At 46.4% G+C, this 14,327-nt stretch overlaps 1 protein-coding gene and 1 pseudogene across 5 annotated transcripts; one reads left to right on the top strand and one right to left on the bottom strand.

Moving 5' to 3' along the window:
- The first annotated feature begins 3,854 nt into the window (after positions 1 to 3,854).
- On the top strand, positions 3,855 to 14,067 carry LOC148051996 (uncharacterized). 4 transcript variants are annotated; one of them, XR_015698773.1, is made up of 8 exons: positions 3,855 to 3,993; positions 5,388 to 5,523; positions 9,107 to 9,342; positions 10,523 to 10,582; positions 10,670 to 10,715; positions 10,963 to 11,010; positions 11,095 to 11,193; positions 11,797 to 14,065. XR_015698773.1 is itself a non-coding variant. In XM_087731684.1 (8 exons), exons 3-8 carry the CDS (start codon positions 9,314 to 9,316, stop codon positions 11,837 to 11,839), a joined length of 267 nt encoding a protein of 88 aa, XP_087587810.1. In that variant the 5' UTR covers positions 3,855 to 3,993; positions 5,388 to 5,523; positions 9,107 to 9,313; the 3' UTR covers positions 11,840 to 14,067. The 4 variants fall into 4 exon arrangements, 3 of the variants coding, with proteins under 3 accessions (XP_087587810.1, XP_087587809.1, XP_087587807.1); XM_087731684.1 differs by having other exon boundaries at positions 11,095 to 11,135; positions 11,797 to 14,067; XM_087731683.1 differs by lacking the exon at positions 11,797 to 14,065 and adding an exon at positions 11,262 to 11,788 and having other exon boundaries at positions 9,107 to 9,288; positions 11,095 to 11,135.
- On the bottom strand, positions 3,984 to 5,010 carry LOC148051997 (uncharacterized; annotated as a pseudogene). Its single transcript, XR_015699290.1, has 3 exons — positions 4,827 to 5,010; positions 4,472 to 4,698; positions 3,984 to 4,260 (listed from the first exon to the last, which is right to left on the bottom strand). The product of XR_015699290.1 is annotated as an uncharacterized LOC148051997 (transcript).
- Positions 14,068 to 14,327: the final 260 nt, after the last annotated feature.

The following is a 14,327-nucleotide window of genomic DNA, read 5'->3' as shown; positions in this document are numbered from 1 at the left end:
TTCTTGCCCTGCAAAAAAACTCTGGATAGCTTCATAGGAAGGGACGACTGATTTTGTAGCCTCTACTAAGGCAAAATTTCTAGTTGTTCCCGGTCAGGAGTTGCCGAACTCAGGGGCACCACCTCCCTCTCTTTTTTTTCTATGGCTAGATCAGAGGGGAGTCACAAAACTTTTCTGTCGCAACAGGAGGTCAGGAGATGTCAAAGGTTGAGGCCCCGCTTCGGAAAATGCAGGCCACAGACCAATCCCCAAACCGTGCCACTGGATTCCAGTGGAGATCCTGAGCTTTTCACTGCTTTCAATAAAATTTCAAAAGTAAACAGATTAGGCCATTTGATAATCCTCTGCTGATTCAGTGTTTGTAAGCTGGTGTTTTAAAGGTTTGCTTAAAAATGCAGAAAAGTCATTCTAAAAATGTAGGTTTAAATTTCTTTTAAATAGAAACATAGCTACTAGGGCTTTCCATTTTATAAATTATAAATGCAATAAATAATTGGAGCGGATCTTTCTAAATATTATTTTGTCAATAATTCATGGCAGTTTTTATCTCAAGGAAAATTAATTTTGATTCCAAACATACCATCTACTTTTTATCTTCTGTATATTTCTTTTTTGATTTCAAATAGCAAGATAGACTGATCCCAGGTATTCAATTATTAATGCTCTGGATCAGCAATGCACTTCAGGAGCCTCAGCGCTGAGGCCACCACCCCATGCTGCACGCAAACCTTGTGGCAAAACCGGTGCGAGGGAAGAGATCGAATTTTTATAACATAGGTGTTCAGGGAATCTGTCACTGTTTTGTCTAATCACCATTAATTTGGGTAACACATATAAAATGAACATACATTTAAAGTGTAATATATAAGCACGATATCCATAGTAGTAGAAAATTGTCTGTTTTCTGCACACTAGCAACAAACAGGAGCTCTTTCCGTAAGCTTACTAACAGGAAAAAATGTGAATAAAAATTCTGCATGAGGAAGGCCTACAGAAGTGTAACTGTGTTCTTTAACACTGCTCATTAATCATTTAAATAGTTTATTATAAATTCTATAGCTAGGTTATTGGGGCTAGAAGGAATGCACGTGAATTTTATGTACCTTCAATAGAGAATCAGATAGAACCTATTTGAAAAAAATATCTAAAAATAGCTGGTTAACAAATTGTGCTACGTAAAGCACATCTCACTGAAAGCAGCTACACAAAATTACATGTTTTAATTTAAGAGCTTTACAGTAATACTTGGTGAGAAGCAACTGCTGTATTTCAGCAGAGCAGAGTGGATCTTTGCTGCTGTTTGGATATGTAAGTTGGCTTTTTTTTTTCCCCTTAAAGCAAGATCCTCACATTGATCCACTTTCTCATCTCTGATTCTCTGCTCTTGTGTTCTCAGGGTACTGGTGAAGAGCCCATAGGAGCTGTTAAACTAATCCAAATCTGACAACTTGTAATATTGGACAGGTCTAGAATGTATTCACAAGCTAAGTACTAGAATTCAACAATACAAAATTTCTACAGTTAAATTTGTAGCTTAATTGGTTCATGAAAATGTAACCTTCTCACAAATCCTGCTTTTGAACAGCATTATTTCATGCAAAATAGTAGCTAAAAGGCATATTAGCAGCACGATTCTGACCTAAGCTCCTCCACATCAGATTTCAGTCTTAATCAAGTGAGGAACTTGTGGCACGGAGGTTTGGATATGTCCTATTTCACGTGTGTAGCCATTATATTGCTATAAAATGTGAAATACCAGAATTCCATAAAAAAATCTTGATAATTCAGCATGATAACCACTTGGATGAATATACAGATCCCGCATATAGTCATGCGATGTATCACATACCAACAACTTCACTCTAACAGTGCATCGCTGTGTAACTTCAGCTGAATTTCCAGGCCTTTTTGAAATATTCAAACTGGTTCAGCCCGAGTAGGGCAGGACTTAAAATTAATCTGACTGCAATGGCAATGTGACCACAATGTGAACGTCTAGATGATTATGTGTAACTTAAGCAGGTGATTAGCTGGTATAAAATGTCAAAACTATGACAGACACATTTACACCAACTGAGAGGATGCTGCTGTATGGATTTTGTGTGCGTATGCCGTATACATGAGCCACTGTATAAATTACATCGTGTGAGTGTAATGTGTTTCATTCGGTCTCAAATATATGTGCGGTATCTTCAGAACCACAAGAAAGTTCAGCTTATCTACTAACAAACTTACAACACTTACTAGAATCCCACGAGGAAACTACATCTGCATAATTTTTAAGTAAAAACTATGCTTAGATTCTTTAGGATATCGATACCAAAATGTAAATAGTAACATGAACTCAAACAGCTTTACCAAGCTCGACTTTACAGTGCCTTACTCATAAAAATATATTCTACGACTTTTATCAGCACAAAAATTAGTAATCTTTAAAATGATTCATAGATACAGACCATACGCATGCAGACACACACATACACACAAAAAACCAGCTAGCTGAGGAGATACATGAAAACTGAACACTTTGTGAGGAAAAAAACTGAGGAGGGGACTGACAAGACAAACGTTACCGGTGTTTGTATGATGTTTTCAAGGTTTAAGCCGCCTCTCTTTTCTAGGGACTAACTTCCTTTTCTCCCAATTCACCTATATCGAATGACCACTCTCGGAAACATAACGTTTTCTTCGGCTGTCGCTGGCTTTTTAAGAGAAAAACGCCACCAGCAGTTAGAAAACTTCTTTTTACATTTAACTTTGAGAGTGACAGTATTTTCTATCCACTTTCTATCACTGAAGACAACATTAGAGTATTATTATTTATTTAAAGTGTACAGTAGCCTTTTGCCAAGTGCAACAGCAGTTTACTACTAAGTTTAATGTCCACTGTAAGAGCCATAATGTACTGGTTTCTTTTGCAGAACAAAGTGACCACCAAAAGCGGGACTTTGTGGGCCAGTTGGATAAAACATAAGCTCATCTCGCCCCCAAAACCCCGACTCTGGAACCACAACCTTCCGAGATTCAATTTGTAAGTAAAGTATCTTTGTAAGCTATGCCCAGTCAACTGAGAGAAGCGTTGCCTATGTAGTGGGTAATTTTCAGACTGATAAAAGAGAATATTGTAGCCAAGTCACGATACACACTCCTTCACTTTCTGGCCAGCAGGAATTGCTATTTGGTTTTATTCACGTTTTATGATTTATTTATTAAGTAGGTAAGCAGCACCTTCTATAAGTGTCTATAAAATGACATGGAACTCACCCAGAATAACACTTATTTACTAGCCCCAGCACTCAAAATATCTATTCAGATTTCTTCTCAAAGTGAGTAACAACTTATTTATCTGTTCCACTGTATTTCAAACTAAAGTTCACACGATAGAGAGATGTCTGTCGTTATCCCAGATGTGTTATTTGTACAATAAACTAGAAAATATTTTCACTTTACTTGAAACAGTTAGGTCTTTTCCCACTACTAGCGGTAGTTTCAAGTATTCGGCTGCGTGTCTACATCTTACTACCCTTAGCGTTATGCTTCTTAAGAACTTCTTTCAAAGATGAGAGGAAAAGTAGAGGTCCGTAGACAAAAGGAACATATTTTCTAAATCCTCAGTTTATAATTCCAACAGAACTTCTAAATAAAATCCAACTTTAAAAGCGCTATAGTTTACATTCGGATGACTGAAGTAGGTACGTGCTGTCAGTTACTTTAAAAGAAACTAATTACCGTGCTTGGAAAGCCACCGTTACATTTATCCTGCTTTCGATAACCAAAATACAGCGCCAGAGAACGCCGTCCTAGCCGAACTGCTGCGTAACCAGCAAATACACCCCGAAAGCAAAACGCAGAGCTGTCGATGGGAATCCTGGCTAAGTAGCAACGCTAAAATGAAACGCACGGCCTGTAGAAAGAGGAATTCACCGACTTATTTATGGCTGTGAAGACTCAGGAGATTTTTCTTGTTGTCATTTCCCAGCAGCTTATCCAACGGTAAGCACGGACACCTCCCCGCACGCTGACCCGTAGTTACTCCTGCCCGGCGAAAGCCGACCCCCGCAGCCGCGGGGAGGCGGCGGGACGGGACCGCCGCTCGGGCGCGGGAGCGGCGCCCACCTGTAGCTCCCCGGGGCGCCCGGCCGGGCCGCAAACCGCCCCCCTTCCCCCGTCTCCCCTCCGCGCCGGGCGGCGGAGCGCGGCGGGCCCGGGCCTCCCCCCCCCCCCCCCGCGGCCTGCGGCAGGTGGGCGCCGGGCCGGGAGCTGCGCGGCCCCGCTCGGCGGCCGCCCCGCTCCCCGCTTTCCCGCCCGGGCGCGGAGCCGCCTCATCCCCGCGGCGGGGCACGGCGGAGCGGAGCGGGGCGGCGGCCCCACCTGCGGGCCTCGGAAGCGGCGGGGACGTGCGCGGGGCCACGCTTCGCCCCGGCGGCGGGCAGCGCGATGGCGGGGGGCGCGGAGGGAGAGCGCAACTTACCGCTTGCCGCCGCCCCCGCAAGCGGCGGGGAGCGACCGCCCGCAGGCAGCGGGGATCCCGAGGAGAGGGTGCCGCGGGGGCGGCAGGTTCCCCTGCTGGAGAGGAGGCAGCCCCGCGGTCCTCGCTGCGAGCCGGCTCCTTCCGTTGGCAAAATCCTGACTCATTACATAAAAAGATCACCCTGCCAGGCGCCCAGAAACATTTCTTCATCACGGTCACGCCACAAGCTAAACAAGAGGCCACATCAAGGGGAGGGGGGGGGGGGGAGAAAACCCAGAAGGGTTTTTTTTTCTTAAGATCCTCTTCCTTTAAGGAAAAAAAAAAGTCCGGGGGGGGGGGGGGGAAGAGCAGCCACCAGCAAATAAGTAGAGGAGATTCACTCGTTGTTGCCACAAAGCCACCGCTCGCCTTCCCACCGGCTCTGCGCGCTCGTCCCTCCGGCAGGGCCACAAAGGCGTGCGGGCTGCGCGGGGGCGCCCGGCCCCGCAGCCCCCCGGCCCCGCAGCCCCCCGGCCCCGCCGGCAGAGCCGCGGCGGCGAGCCCGAGCCCGTCCCAAAATTATCATTATTGTTTTTCTTTTTTTTTTTTTTTTTTTTTTTTCTTTTCCTAGAAACTACCTCCAAATATAGTAACAGGGAAGGGGCATTCCTAGAAATTCAGGAGACGTCAGAAAGGGAAGATGTGTGAAATTCAGCTTCACTTCCTGCAGAGGGCTCCTGGCACAGGGGGGAAAAAAAAAAAAAAACATCAAGGGAGCAATAAAGTGCTTTTCATGCTTCTCTGATCAGATAATGGTTAAAAAAAAGAAGAATGGGAAAACACTTAACTCGCATTTCTCCGATAGGATCTAGGAGTTTCATATAGGAAGAAAGCTAATCAGTAACCCCCTTTCCTCATTTTCCACTGATGTTTATAGATGTCTATCTCCTGTATTTACTTTCCCCTACGTCCTCGGATCAGACCTGTGCACACAGCAGAGAGAAGGAACAGGCATAGGAGTGAAAAAAGGGCCCAGTGAGCACCCTCCACGTACCTCAGGCACGCTAATGACGGTTTGTGTGTTATTTTAAACAGGCGTCGCGGCTTGCATCTTTCACGCCACGCTGACGTGAATAATTCATGTTATTGCTGTAGATGGGTGCAATAGCGTTACTCGCATGAACGGGAATTTGTAGGTTGGCTTTTATTTAAGGGCTCCAGGACTGAGAACTGCTGAGCACTGGCAGTCCCCATTGACTTAATGGTATCTTAAGTGGCTGTTAATTAATTCTGCTCAGCAATTCACAGGATCAGGCCCTGACCGCCAAATGTGAATCGGGACTTGCAGCAGACCCGCACACTGTCGTGAGCCACTGTTATTCCTCACGTGTCTCCTAAATCTGAATATTTGCTTTGCGCTTAGCACCCAAGCCTTCTTTAGTCATATCTTTTTTAAAAAAAACCCTATTTGATACCTTCCCTGGGAAGCAGAAATGAATGTGTGCAAAGCAGTAACGGATGAAGATGTTATTATATGCTATTAATTATATAAAGATGTCAATGCATTTGTAATAAAGCATTATTTATCCAGGAACAGGAAAGGTTGCTATAAAAACCACAGTAGCCGGCTTTGGGGGAAAGATAATAGTGTGCAACTCTTGCAGGTTAATTGAATTTCCGTAATGAAATTCCCCTCAGCCACCTGAAATCCTTGGGTTTGTTCTTTGAATTTCATTAGGACTTGCAGAGTCTTCTCTGCCCCCAAATCAAATGCAATAAAAACACAGGAGTCCGGCTTGACTTCAGTGTTTTATAAGCACTCACATTTAATCAAAACTGAGTTATAGACACCTTGTCTGTCTGCAGTTTTGAAGGGGAATTAGCAGAGTTCGCCTGACAATCCCAAGTGTGCTTGGACTCCTAAGTATGCCTGAACTGCTATCGCAGGGCTCCACAAACAATTGCTTCAAAATACAGACCCAGCTTGCCGAGAGGTGCACCCAGAGCCTTTCGTTAGCAATAACGCCTGGTTAAAAGTGGATTTATTCGAAGTAATCTCTTGGAATTCAAAGCAGCTCTCGTTAATTGCAAAAAGGCCTTTTTAAGCTGGCTGGCTTACTCACGGCACGCTGCTCTACTCTGCCTGTCACTCTCGTGTCCTGAGTGAAAAAGTGAATGGCAGCTTCAAGTTCAGGATCTTTTGATCATTAAAAGAAATGGATGTGCTGTCCTCTGTTGGTCATACTGGTTGTCACATGTAAAATTCAATTAACGCAAAAAGGCAGCAAGAGGCGCTGTTAAAACGACAAAAATGATGAAAGTAAATTAAATTTGCTTCACCTTCCACTTTCACCAATAAAACTGCACAGTGTGAGGGAGTTCTAAATCATTTCTAGAAAACGGTGCAATGATGGATGCTAGAAGCTGGATTAAGGAGAGGGCTCATTTCGCACGACTCCGTACTACAGATTCTGCCCTGGGATTCAGCCCCATTGGACTCCGGCTGCTGTTCTCACCGCTTGCGGTGGTCCACCCCTCCTGCTGTGCCCCACACGCTGGGTGACACCGGGAGCCGCAGCCTCCCTCCGGCTCCAGGGCTGCAGCCCCCCATGGGACCAGGGTTGCAGGGGGGCTGCAGCGCTGCCGAGCACGTGGGGAGAGAGGAAGTTTCCAGCTTAAATTTCACATCACGCAGTCCGGTCTGGGGACAGGGCCACGAGTGCCAGTTCGTGCTCACATAGAATCATAGAACCATAGAATCGTTAAGGTTGGAAAAGACCTTTAAGATCATCAAGTCCAACTGTTAGCCCAGCACTGCCAAGCCCACCACTAAACCGTGTCCCTAAGCACCACATCTCCCCGGCTTTCAAATCCCCCCAGGGATGGGGACTCAGCCCCTGCCCTGGGCAGCCTGGGCCAGGGCCTGGCAGCCCTTTGGGGGAAGAAGTTTTTCCCAGTACCCAACCCAAACCTGCCCTGGCGCAGCTTGAGGCCGTTCCCTCTCGTCCCATCGCTTGTTCCTGGGGAGAAGAGACCGACCCCCCCGGCTCCAGCCTCCTTTCAGGCCGTTGCAGAGAGCGATGAGGGCTCCCCTCAGCCTCCTCTTCTCCAGGCTGAGCCCCCCCAGCTCCCCCAGCCGCTCCTCCCCAGCCTTGTGCTCCAGCCCCTGCCCCAGCCTCGCTGCCCTGCTCTGGCCACGCTCCAGCCCCTCCATGGCCTTCTCGGGGTGAGGGGCCCAGCGCTGAGCACAGCATTCGAGGGGCGGCCTCACCAGTGCCCAGCGCAGGGGCACCATCACCTCCCTGGTCCTGCTGGCCACACTATTCCTGATACCAGCCAGGATGCCATTGGCCCTCTTGGCCACCTGGGCACACTGCTGGCTCATGTTCAGCTGGCTGTCAACCAATGTAACATGTAATGACTCATGTCAACATGTAATAACTCATGGCGTGCAATGTGATGGCAGCTATGCGGCTTCTCGTAGGGCTATAACTATGGCAGCTCAGGCTTTGCTGGGTACGCGTGATGCAAATTCCTGCTTCACCGCTCGTGGTGTCCTTCTGTGAGCCACGGTGTGCAGAAACGCTCTGCTCTGCTCAGTGTTGGTAAGCAGCAGTAGCGTGTCCACCTTGGGTCCTCCTTTCAAAAAGAGTATGCAGCAACAAGAAAGGATCTCGGGGATTGTAGCAAGGATGATTAGGGTGTGATTAGAGGTGTAGAAAACCTGGCCTAAAAGGAGAGACTTTAAAATTTGGGGATTGTGTTGTCTAAAAAGGAGAAAGCTGAAGGCAAATATAGTAACACTTTTGAAAAGGTTTGACGTCATGTAAATGAATCTATGTCATGGCAGTAAACGTGTGTGGTGTGTTAATTATTTCTACATCTTAACTGCTACTGGAGTTATCAATTCCTGGTCTGCACTAGCTTCTCTTACGCTGTGATTTCACAGATAGTTTTCTAATTACAAAACTCATTTCAAGTAAATAACCGTAAGACGTGTCTTAAAATGTTACTTAGCAAAATTATTATCGTGCAAATAATTTAGCGATGTTATTTAGCAAAATGTAAGTTCTGTCTGCAAACTATGGAAGAACATGCTCTGTATTATCTCATTTCTATGTGTGTCATGTAACACAGACTCACAGGCCTCAAACCATCGTTACGTGGGTGAGACGTAGCCGTAGCTCTCGTGCAGACCTGGCTTAGACTTATAAATGTGTTTCTGAAAACAAGCAAGAATTTATGAAAGCATTGCTCATCACAGGCAGGGTGGCTCCTCTCCAGGTTTATCCCTGAGGCTGTAGTAACAGAAAGCAGTATTTATCAGATACATGTTTTGTCCTTGAGTTTGATTTTTATGTTTAGTTTTGAAAACACTCTTAGGAAAGCAGCTTCAGGGACACAGCTGTTCCTCACTGTCCTTCGTATCAGTGAATTATCTAAGAGGTTGTGTTAGCTGGGATGGAGGTTTAGAGAAGTTTAAAGTAGAGGTTTATCAAAAGCAGAATGTCTGCCCTGAGCTTGTCGGGCAAGGCGAGCATTGAACAGCAAACCATAGCAGCAGTTGTTTTTGAGGTGTAGAATTGTAGATGGTGTAGAGGTGTAGAAGTGACCACTTCCAGGCACAACAGTCGCTTTGTATCTCTGGTTTTCTAGGTGCTACGGGTGACACTGGCCACAACATCTGGCATTAGACTGGGAGCAAGCAGAATGCCACGGCGCTTCCGAGGAGGGTATCACTGCGGAAGAGGTCCGCGTTGACTGGTGTGACGCCGACCGATGGCACTCCGTGTTTGCAGACGATGAAGAGGATCCGGGTGATTGCAGCAATGTCCTAGGTAGCCTATGTGGTCTTTTTAAAAGATGCTTTCTGACCCCCAGCCCTCTGAAAGGCAAGTTGAGGGGCCGACACTCTGTGTTGGGTGGTCAATTGGGTGGACGAAGTGCAGGTGGGGCAGGCATGGGTTTTAAAATGAGCGTAGCGGAGAAGGCGGTTTGAGATCGGGCACATTTGGGCGGAGAGAAGGCACGGGGTCCTTTCCATAAAACACGAGCGTCTGCCAGGCAGGGCAGTTCCAGCCTGTGTCTGTGTTACTGTGTAGTCTTTGTAGTCTGTGTCCCATACCATACCTTGCTCAGGTCTTCATGTCTCTGTTGTTCTCCATGCCCAGCGGGCACATCGGTAGTGATATCGCTCTCACGAGCCTCGGCTCATCAGCGTCATGCTAACTGAGCGCTTCCTTTCTCACGGTATAAGCCTAACACATGGATCTGTCTTGCATGTCTTGTATATTAGAAGTTTACGGATAATCATGTTTTTGTGGTGGCGATTAAGGCAGCACCAGGATCGGCGCTCAAGACAGCCTGTTTTCCCAGAGCCCTTTTCTGGGACTTCTTCCCTGCATCTTAATGTTCTTAGATCTTTAAGCCTGTCATCTCACACATCCATCATCCCAGTTACGGACATGTCCTTTTATATACCTTTTTATTATGGGCAACGGCACTTGACTTTTCTGGGGCTGGCGTAGATGCTTCCTCGCGGCCCCGTTGATCTTCTCACCCGACGGCATCTCCAGGCCAGGAGTCGTTCTTCTTGCCGAGAGTTTTCTTAGGTCTCTGGGTCGCATTGTTTGGTCGGTCTGTGTGTGTCTGGGTTGGAGCTGCTCTGCCTGGGGCCGTAGCAATGGTAGAGTCAGGGGAAGAATAGCACTAAGAGCGTATGGTTCACGTTAATATGCCTAGGCTGTTTTGGCAAAGGCCGTACAGCCCATCTCAGAGCAAGGGGCCAGCGGCAGCAGGCGAGGACAGTAATTTCCATAGCATTTTGCAGGTGCCGAGGGGATGTCTGGAGCCATCTGGGAGAGGCACTAGGGTGCTGCTGGTTGAGCAGATGGAATCTCAAAGGTGTTAAGGCTTGTATGTCTAGGGCTTAATGTTTGACTTCTGTATTTCTTTTAATGGCAGGCTGTAGTTGGGCTCTAGATGGTTTTCCTAAATGGGAACAAGACCTCTGGAACTGTTAAGCTATCGCTCTGCATCCGGGTGATTTGTTTGATATTATTGTTTTTGCAGATGCAGAGGGATGAGCCATGCCGGGCAATGGAGGAGAGGCGAGCGGAGCGCCGTAAGAAGGTGGGTCGGTGTGTGGTATTAGAGGGAAGGCGTGACTGGTGGCTACGTGACTAGCTTATGGTTTGGGTTTTTTGTTTTATTTTGAAGGTGTGAAGCCATGTGGGATATGGGCACCGGAGCTGACTCGGGCATGGTGAGCAATGACTAGTGGGCTGAAGTAGCAGTTGGTTTTCAGGTGTCGTATTGTTGGTGAAGCTATAAGCATCCCTTGTTGTTTGGGTTTTACGGGTGGTACTCACACCTCAACATGGCAACCTGAAAACAGCAGCAGCAGCACAGGCAACTGACCAAGGTAAAGGAGCGGGAGACGGGAATTGGTGCGGGCAGGCTCTCATTTGGGGCAGTATCTCAGCATGTGTTATTTGCTTTGATTTTTGCAGGTGATGCACATCAGAGGACTGAAGCGCCTTGACAAGGGGTCCAAGAAGGTGAGGCAGCTGTCAGCCGAGTCGGTATATGAGAACAAAGTACCCTGCGGCAACTCGGTGAAGCTTTTCTCTTCGGTTTTGCAGGTTCCGTGCGGGCTGCCTTTGGCATTGGATGAGCGTTTGAGGTGAGCTGGGTAGGAGAGAGGAGGAGCACGGGACTGGTGATTTCTTACAAGTGCAATGGTAATTTTGTGTCTCTTGGTGTGTGTATGTATATGTATATATATGTATGTGTGTCTCTCTCTGACCAGCTCCCTTGCGCTATTTTTTAGTTTTTCTGCACTGCCTTTTACTTTTAAAATTTCATTTCTTTATCTCCCTCTATCCAGCTCCCTGACCCTATTTTTTTAATACCTCCCTCCGCTCTGTCCCCCATCGCTTTTCAAACTTTCTATGCCTCCCTCTGGCTCCATTTTCCTCTTTTTTATTTCTTCTCACTCTTTCCTTTACCCTGTTGGTTTTAAAATTTTCTTTATATATATGTGTCTCTCTTGCCAGCTCCCTGGTTTTATTTTTCAGTTCTCACCTGTGTGCATTGCACCCCATCGCCTTTTGAATTTTCTTTCTATTTCTCCCTCTATCTTCCACCCTGTCCCTATTTTAAAATTCTTTCCTGTGTTTCCTATACCCTGCCACTTTCCAATTTCTCTTTCTGTGTATCACCCTATCCGCCTCCCTGTCATTATTTCTTAATGTTTTCCTATCTGTCCTGTACCCCGTTGGTTTTTATTTCTATGTCTCCCACTATGTGGCTCACTGTCCCTATTTTTTAATTCCTGCCTTTAGCTGGGGAAGGGTCTGTCCAGGCACGCCTGCCCGAGGGAGCTGATGAAGGGGAACTGTCTGAGGAGGGAATCCAAGGGGGTTTTGCAGGCAGCTGCCTCCAACAAGGAATGGCCAGTGCCTGCGGCGAGGAAGGATCCCTCCAAGCCGTCCCTGGCAGAGCAGACACCAGCAACGCGGTGCTGGGAGCTCGGTGCCTCCATTGGCTGCACAGGAGAGCCGCTGGGAAGCCTTGCGGTGGAGGAGCATCGAGGCAGAGAGGAAAGCGTCGGGGCGGTGAAGGTCTCCAGCCAGGAGCGGTGGTGAGCCGCGTGTTCTCGCGTGTGCGTCCCAGTCCATCTCTGCCTGCCCTGCCCCAGGTCTCTGCCTGTCTCCCTGCCTGTCCCTGCTTCTGTCTCCCTCTCCGCTGGCCCACCTACCTGTCCGGCTCCCCAAACCTTGTTACTCGTCTGCCAACTCTGCCCTGTACTGCTTTACTTATTAATTTTTTTCTGTTTCCCTCTCTGCAGCTCCCTCTCCCTATTTTTTAATGCTTTCCTGTGTTTTCTGTAACCCATTGCATTTTAATTTCTATGTTTGCCTCTCTCCAGTGCTCTGTCTCTATTTTTGAATTCTTCCCTCTGTCCTGTACCCTGTTGCTTTTAAAATTTTCTTTCTTTGTTTCCTTCTATCCATCCCCGTCCCTATTTTTTAATTATTTCCTGTGTTTCTTGTACCCAATCACTGTTTAAATTTTCTTTCTACATTGTCCTCTGTCCATCTCCCTGTCCCTATGTTTTAATTCTTGGTTATGTTTCTTGTACTCAGTTACTTTTTACAATTCCTTCTAGGTCTCCCTCTACCCAGCTCCCGGTCCTGGTTTCAGCTGGGATCGAGTTAATTTTCTTCCTAGTAGCTGGTGTAGTGCTGTGGTTTGGAGTTAGCATGAGAATAATGTTGATCACACACTGATGTTTTAGTTGTTGCTACGTTGTGTTTATGCTGGTCAAGGACTTTCCGGCTTGCCCTGCTCTGCCCGGTGCACAGGGAGCTGGGAGGGGGCACAGCCAGGCCAGCTGGCCCAGACTGGCCCAAGGGCTATTGCGTACCATACGATGTCATGCCCAGTATAGAAACTGGGAGAGTTGGCTGGGGGGCAGTGATCGCTGCTCAGGGACGGGCTGGGCATCATCAGTCAATGGGTGCTGAGCAATTGTATTGTGCATCACTTGTTTTGTATATTCTTTTATCATTATCATCATCATCATTATTATTATTATTTTCTCTTCCTCTGCTGTCCTATTAAACTGTCTTTATTTCAACCCGCAGATTTTACTTTTTTTTTTATTTATTCTCTCCCCCCTCCCACCGTGGGGGGAGAATGGGCGAGCGGCTGTGTCGTGCTTAGCTGCCGGCTGGAGTTAAACCACGACACTCCCTTTCATGATTTTGTAATTCTTCCCTATATTTCTTGTACCCCATTGCTATTTAATTTCTCTTTCAACAATCCCCTTTATCCAGCTACCTTTCCTTAAATTTGAATTGCCCCCTTTCTTCCATATACCCTGTCACTTTTTAAATTTTCTTTCAATGTTTCCCTTTATTCTCATCCCTCTTCTTATTTTTTAATTCTTTCCGGTGTTTCTTGTAGCCTGTTGCTTTTTAAAATGTCTTTCTGTGTCTCCCTCTATCTGATTCCCTGTCCCTATTTTTTAATTCCTCCCTCCCTGTCCTGTACCCAGTTGCTTTAAAAAAATTATTTCTAAGTCTCCATTTATTTAGTTTCCTGCCCTTTTTCGTTTTTTTCCTGGCTATATTATAGTCCATCACTTCTAAATTTTGTTTCTATGGCTACTTTTATCCAGTTTACTGTCTTTATTTTCTGCTCCTCTCCTGTCTGTCCGGTACCCTGTAGCTTCTTCAATTTTCTCTGTCTACATTTATCAAGCTCCCTCTCCGTATTTTTTAATTCTTTCCTGTATCATGTACCCTGGTGCCTTTTAAATTTACTTGTATGTGTGTGTCTATTTTTTTTTCCCCATTCTTATTTTTTAAATTATTCCTGTCTTTCCTTAAAGCCATTGCATTTTAAATTTTCTATGTCAAAGTTTATCCACTTTGCTGTCCCTATTTTTTTAATTTATTCCTGTGTGTTGTGTGCCCTGTCACTTTATAAATATTCCCATGTGTGTTTTAAATTCATAAAAAAATAAAATTTTCTTTCTCCATGTCTTTGGATGGTTGGGAAAGGGAGGCAGGTTCATCAGCCTTTCTCAGATGGGTTTTGCAGTTGGATTTGGGTTTCGATGAGGTCTGTTCTGTTTTATTCTCTCCACAGCCAACGGGAGGTATGACAAAGTCACAAGAGATGCAATGTAAACTCTCTGGGCTTCCACATCACAACATGCAGGGCCGAACGTCAGAAAAGTCTTATCTCAGAAAGCATTAGGTACATTAAAATATACTTTATATTATAATACACTGTGGCGCCCGTGTCGCTACCCCCAGACAGGGCGCTGAGCCTGGGCAGCAGCACTGGGAGAGGGGAAGCAAGA

The sequence above is a fragment of the Nipponia nippon genome, unplaced genomic scaffold, assembly GCF_047370975.1.
Source record: "Nipponia nippon isolate SJK-2023a ecotype South Korea unplaced genomic scaffold, ASM4737097v1 scaffold_5, whole genome shotgun sequence".
Classification (NCBI taxonomy): Eukaryota; Metazoa; Chordata; class Aves; order Pelecaniformes; family Threskiornithidae; genus Nipponia; species Nipponia nippon.
This window is presented reverse-complemented; position numbering and strand designations above follow the sequence as displayed.

What these genes read in the sequence shown, in the direction of transcription:
- LOC148051996 (XM_087731681.1), top strand. Translation starts at nt 9,314, where the DNA reads ATGCTTTCTGACCCCCAGCCCTCTGAAAG. An exon ending in GAGCGGAGCGCCGTAAGAAG is followed by an intron (nt 10,583 to 10,669) that starts GTGGGTCGGTGT and finishes TTTATTTTGAAG; the next exon opens with GTGTGAAGCCATGTGGGATA. An exon ending in CCGGAGCTGACTCGGGCATG is followed by an intron (nt 10,716 to 10,962) that starts GTGAGCAATGAC and finishes TGATTTTTGCAG; the next exon opens with GTGATGCACATCAGAGGACT.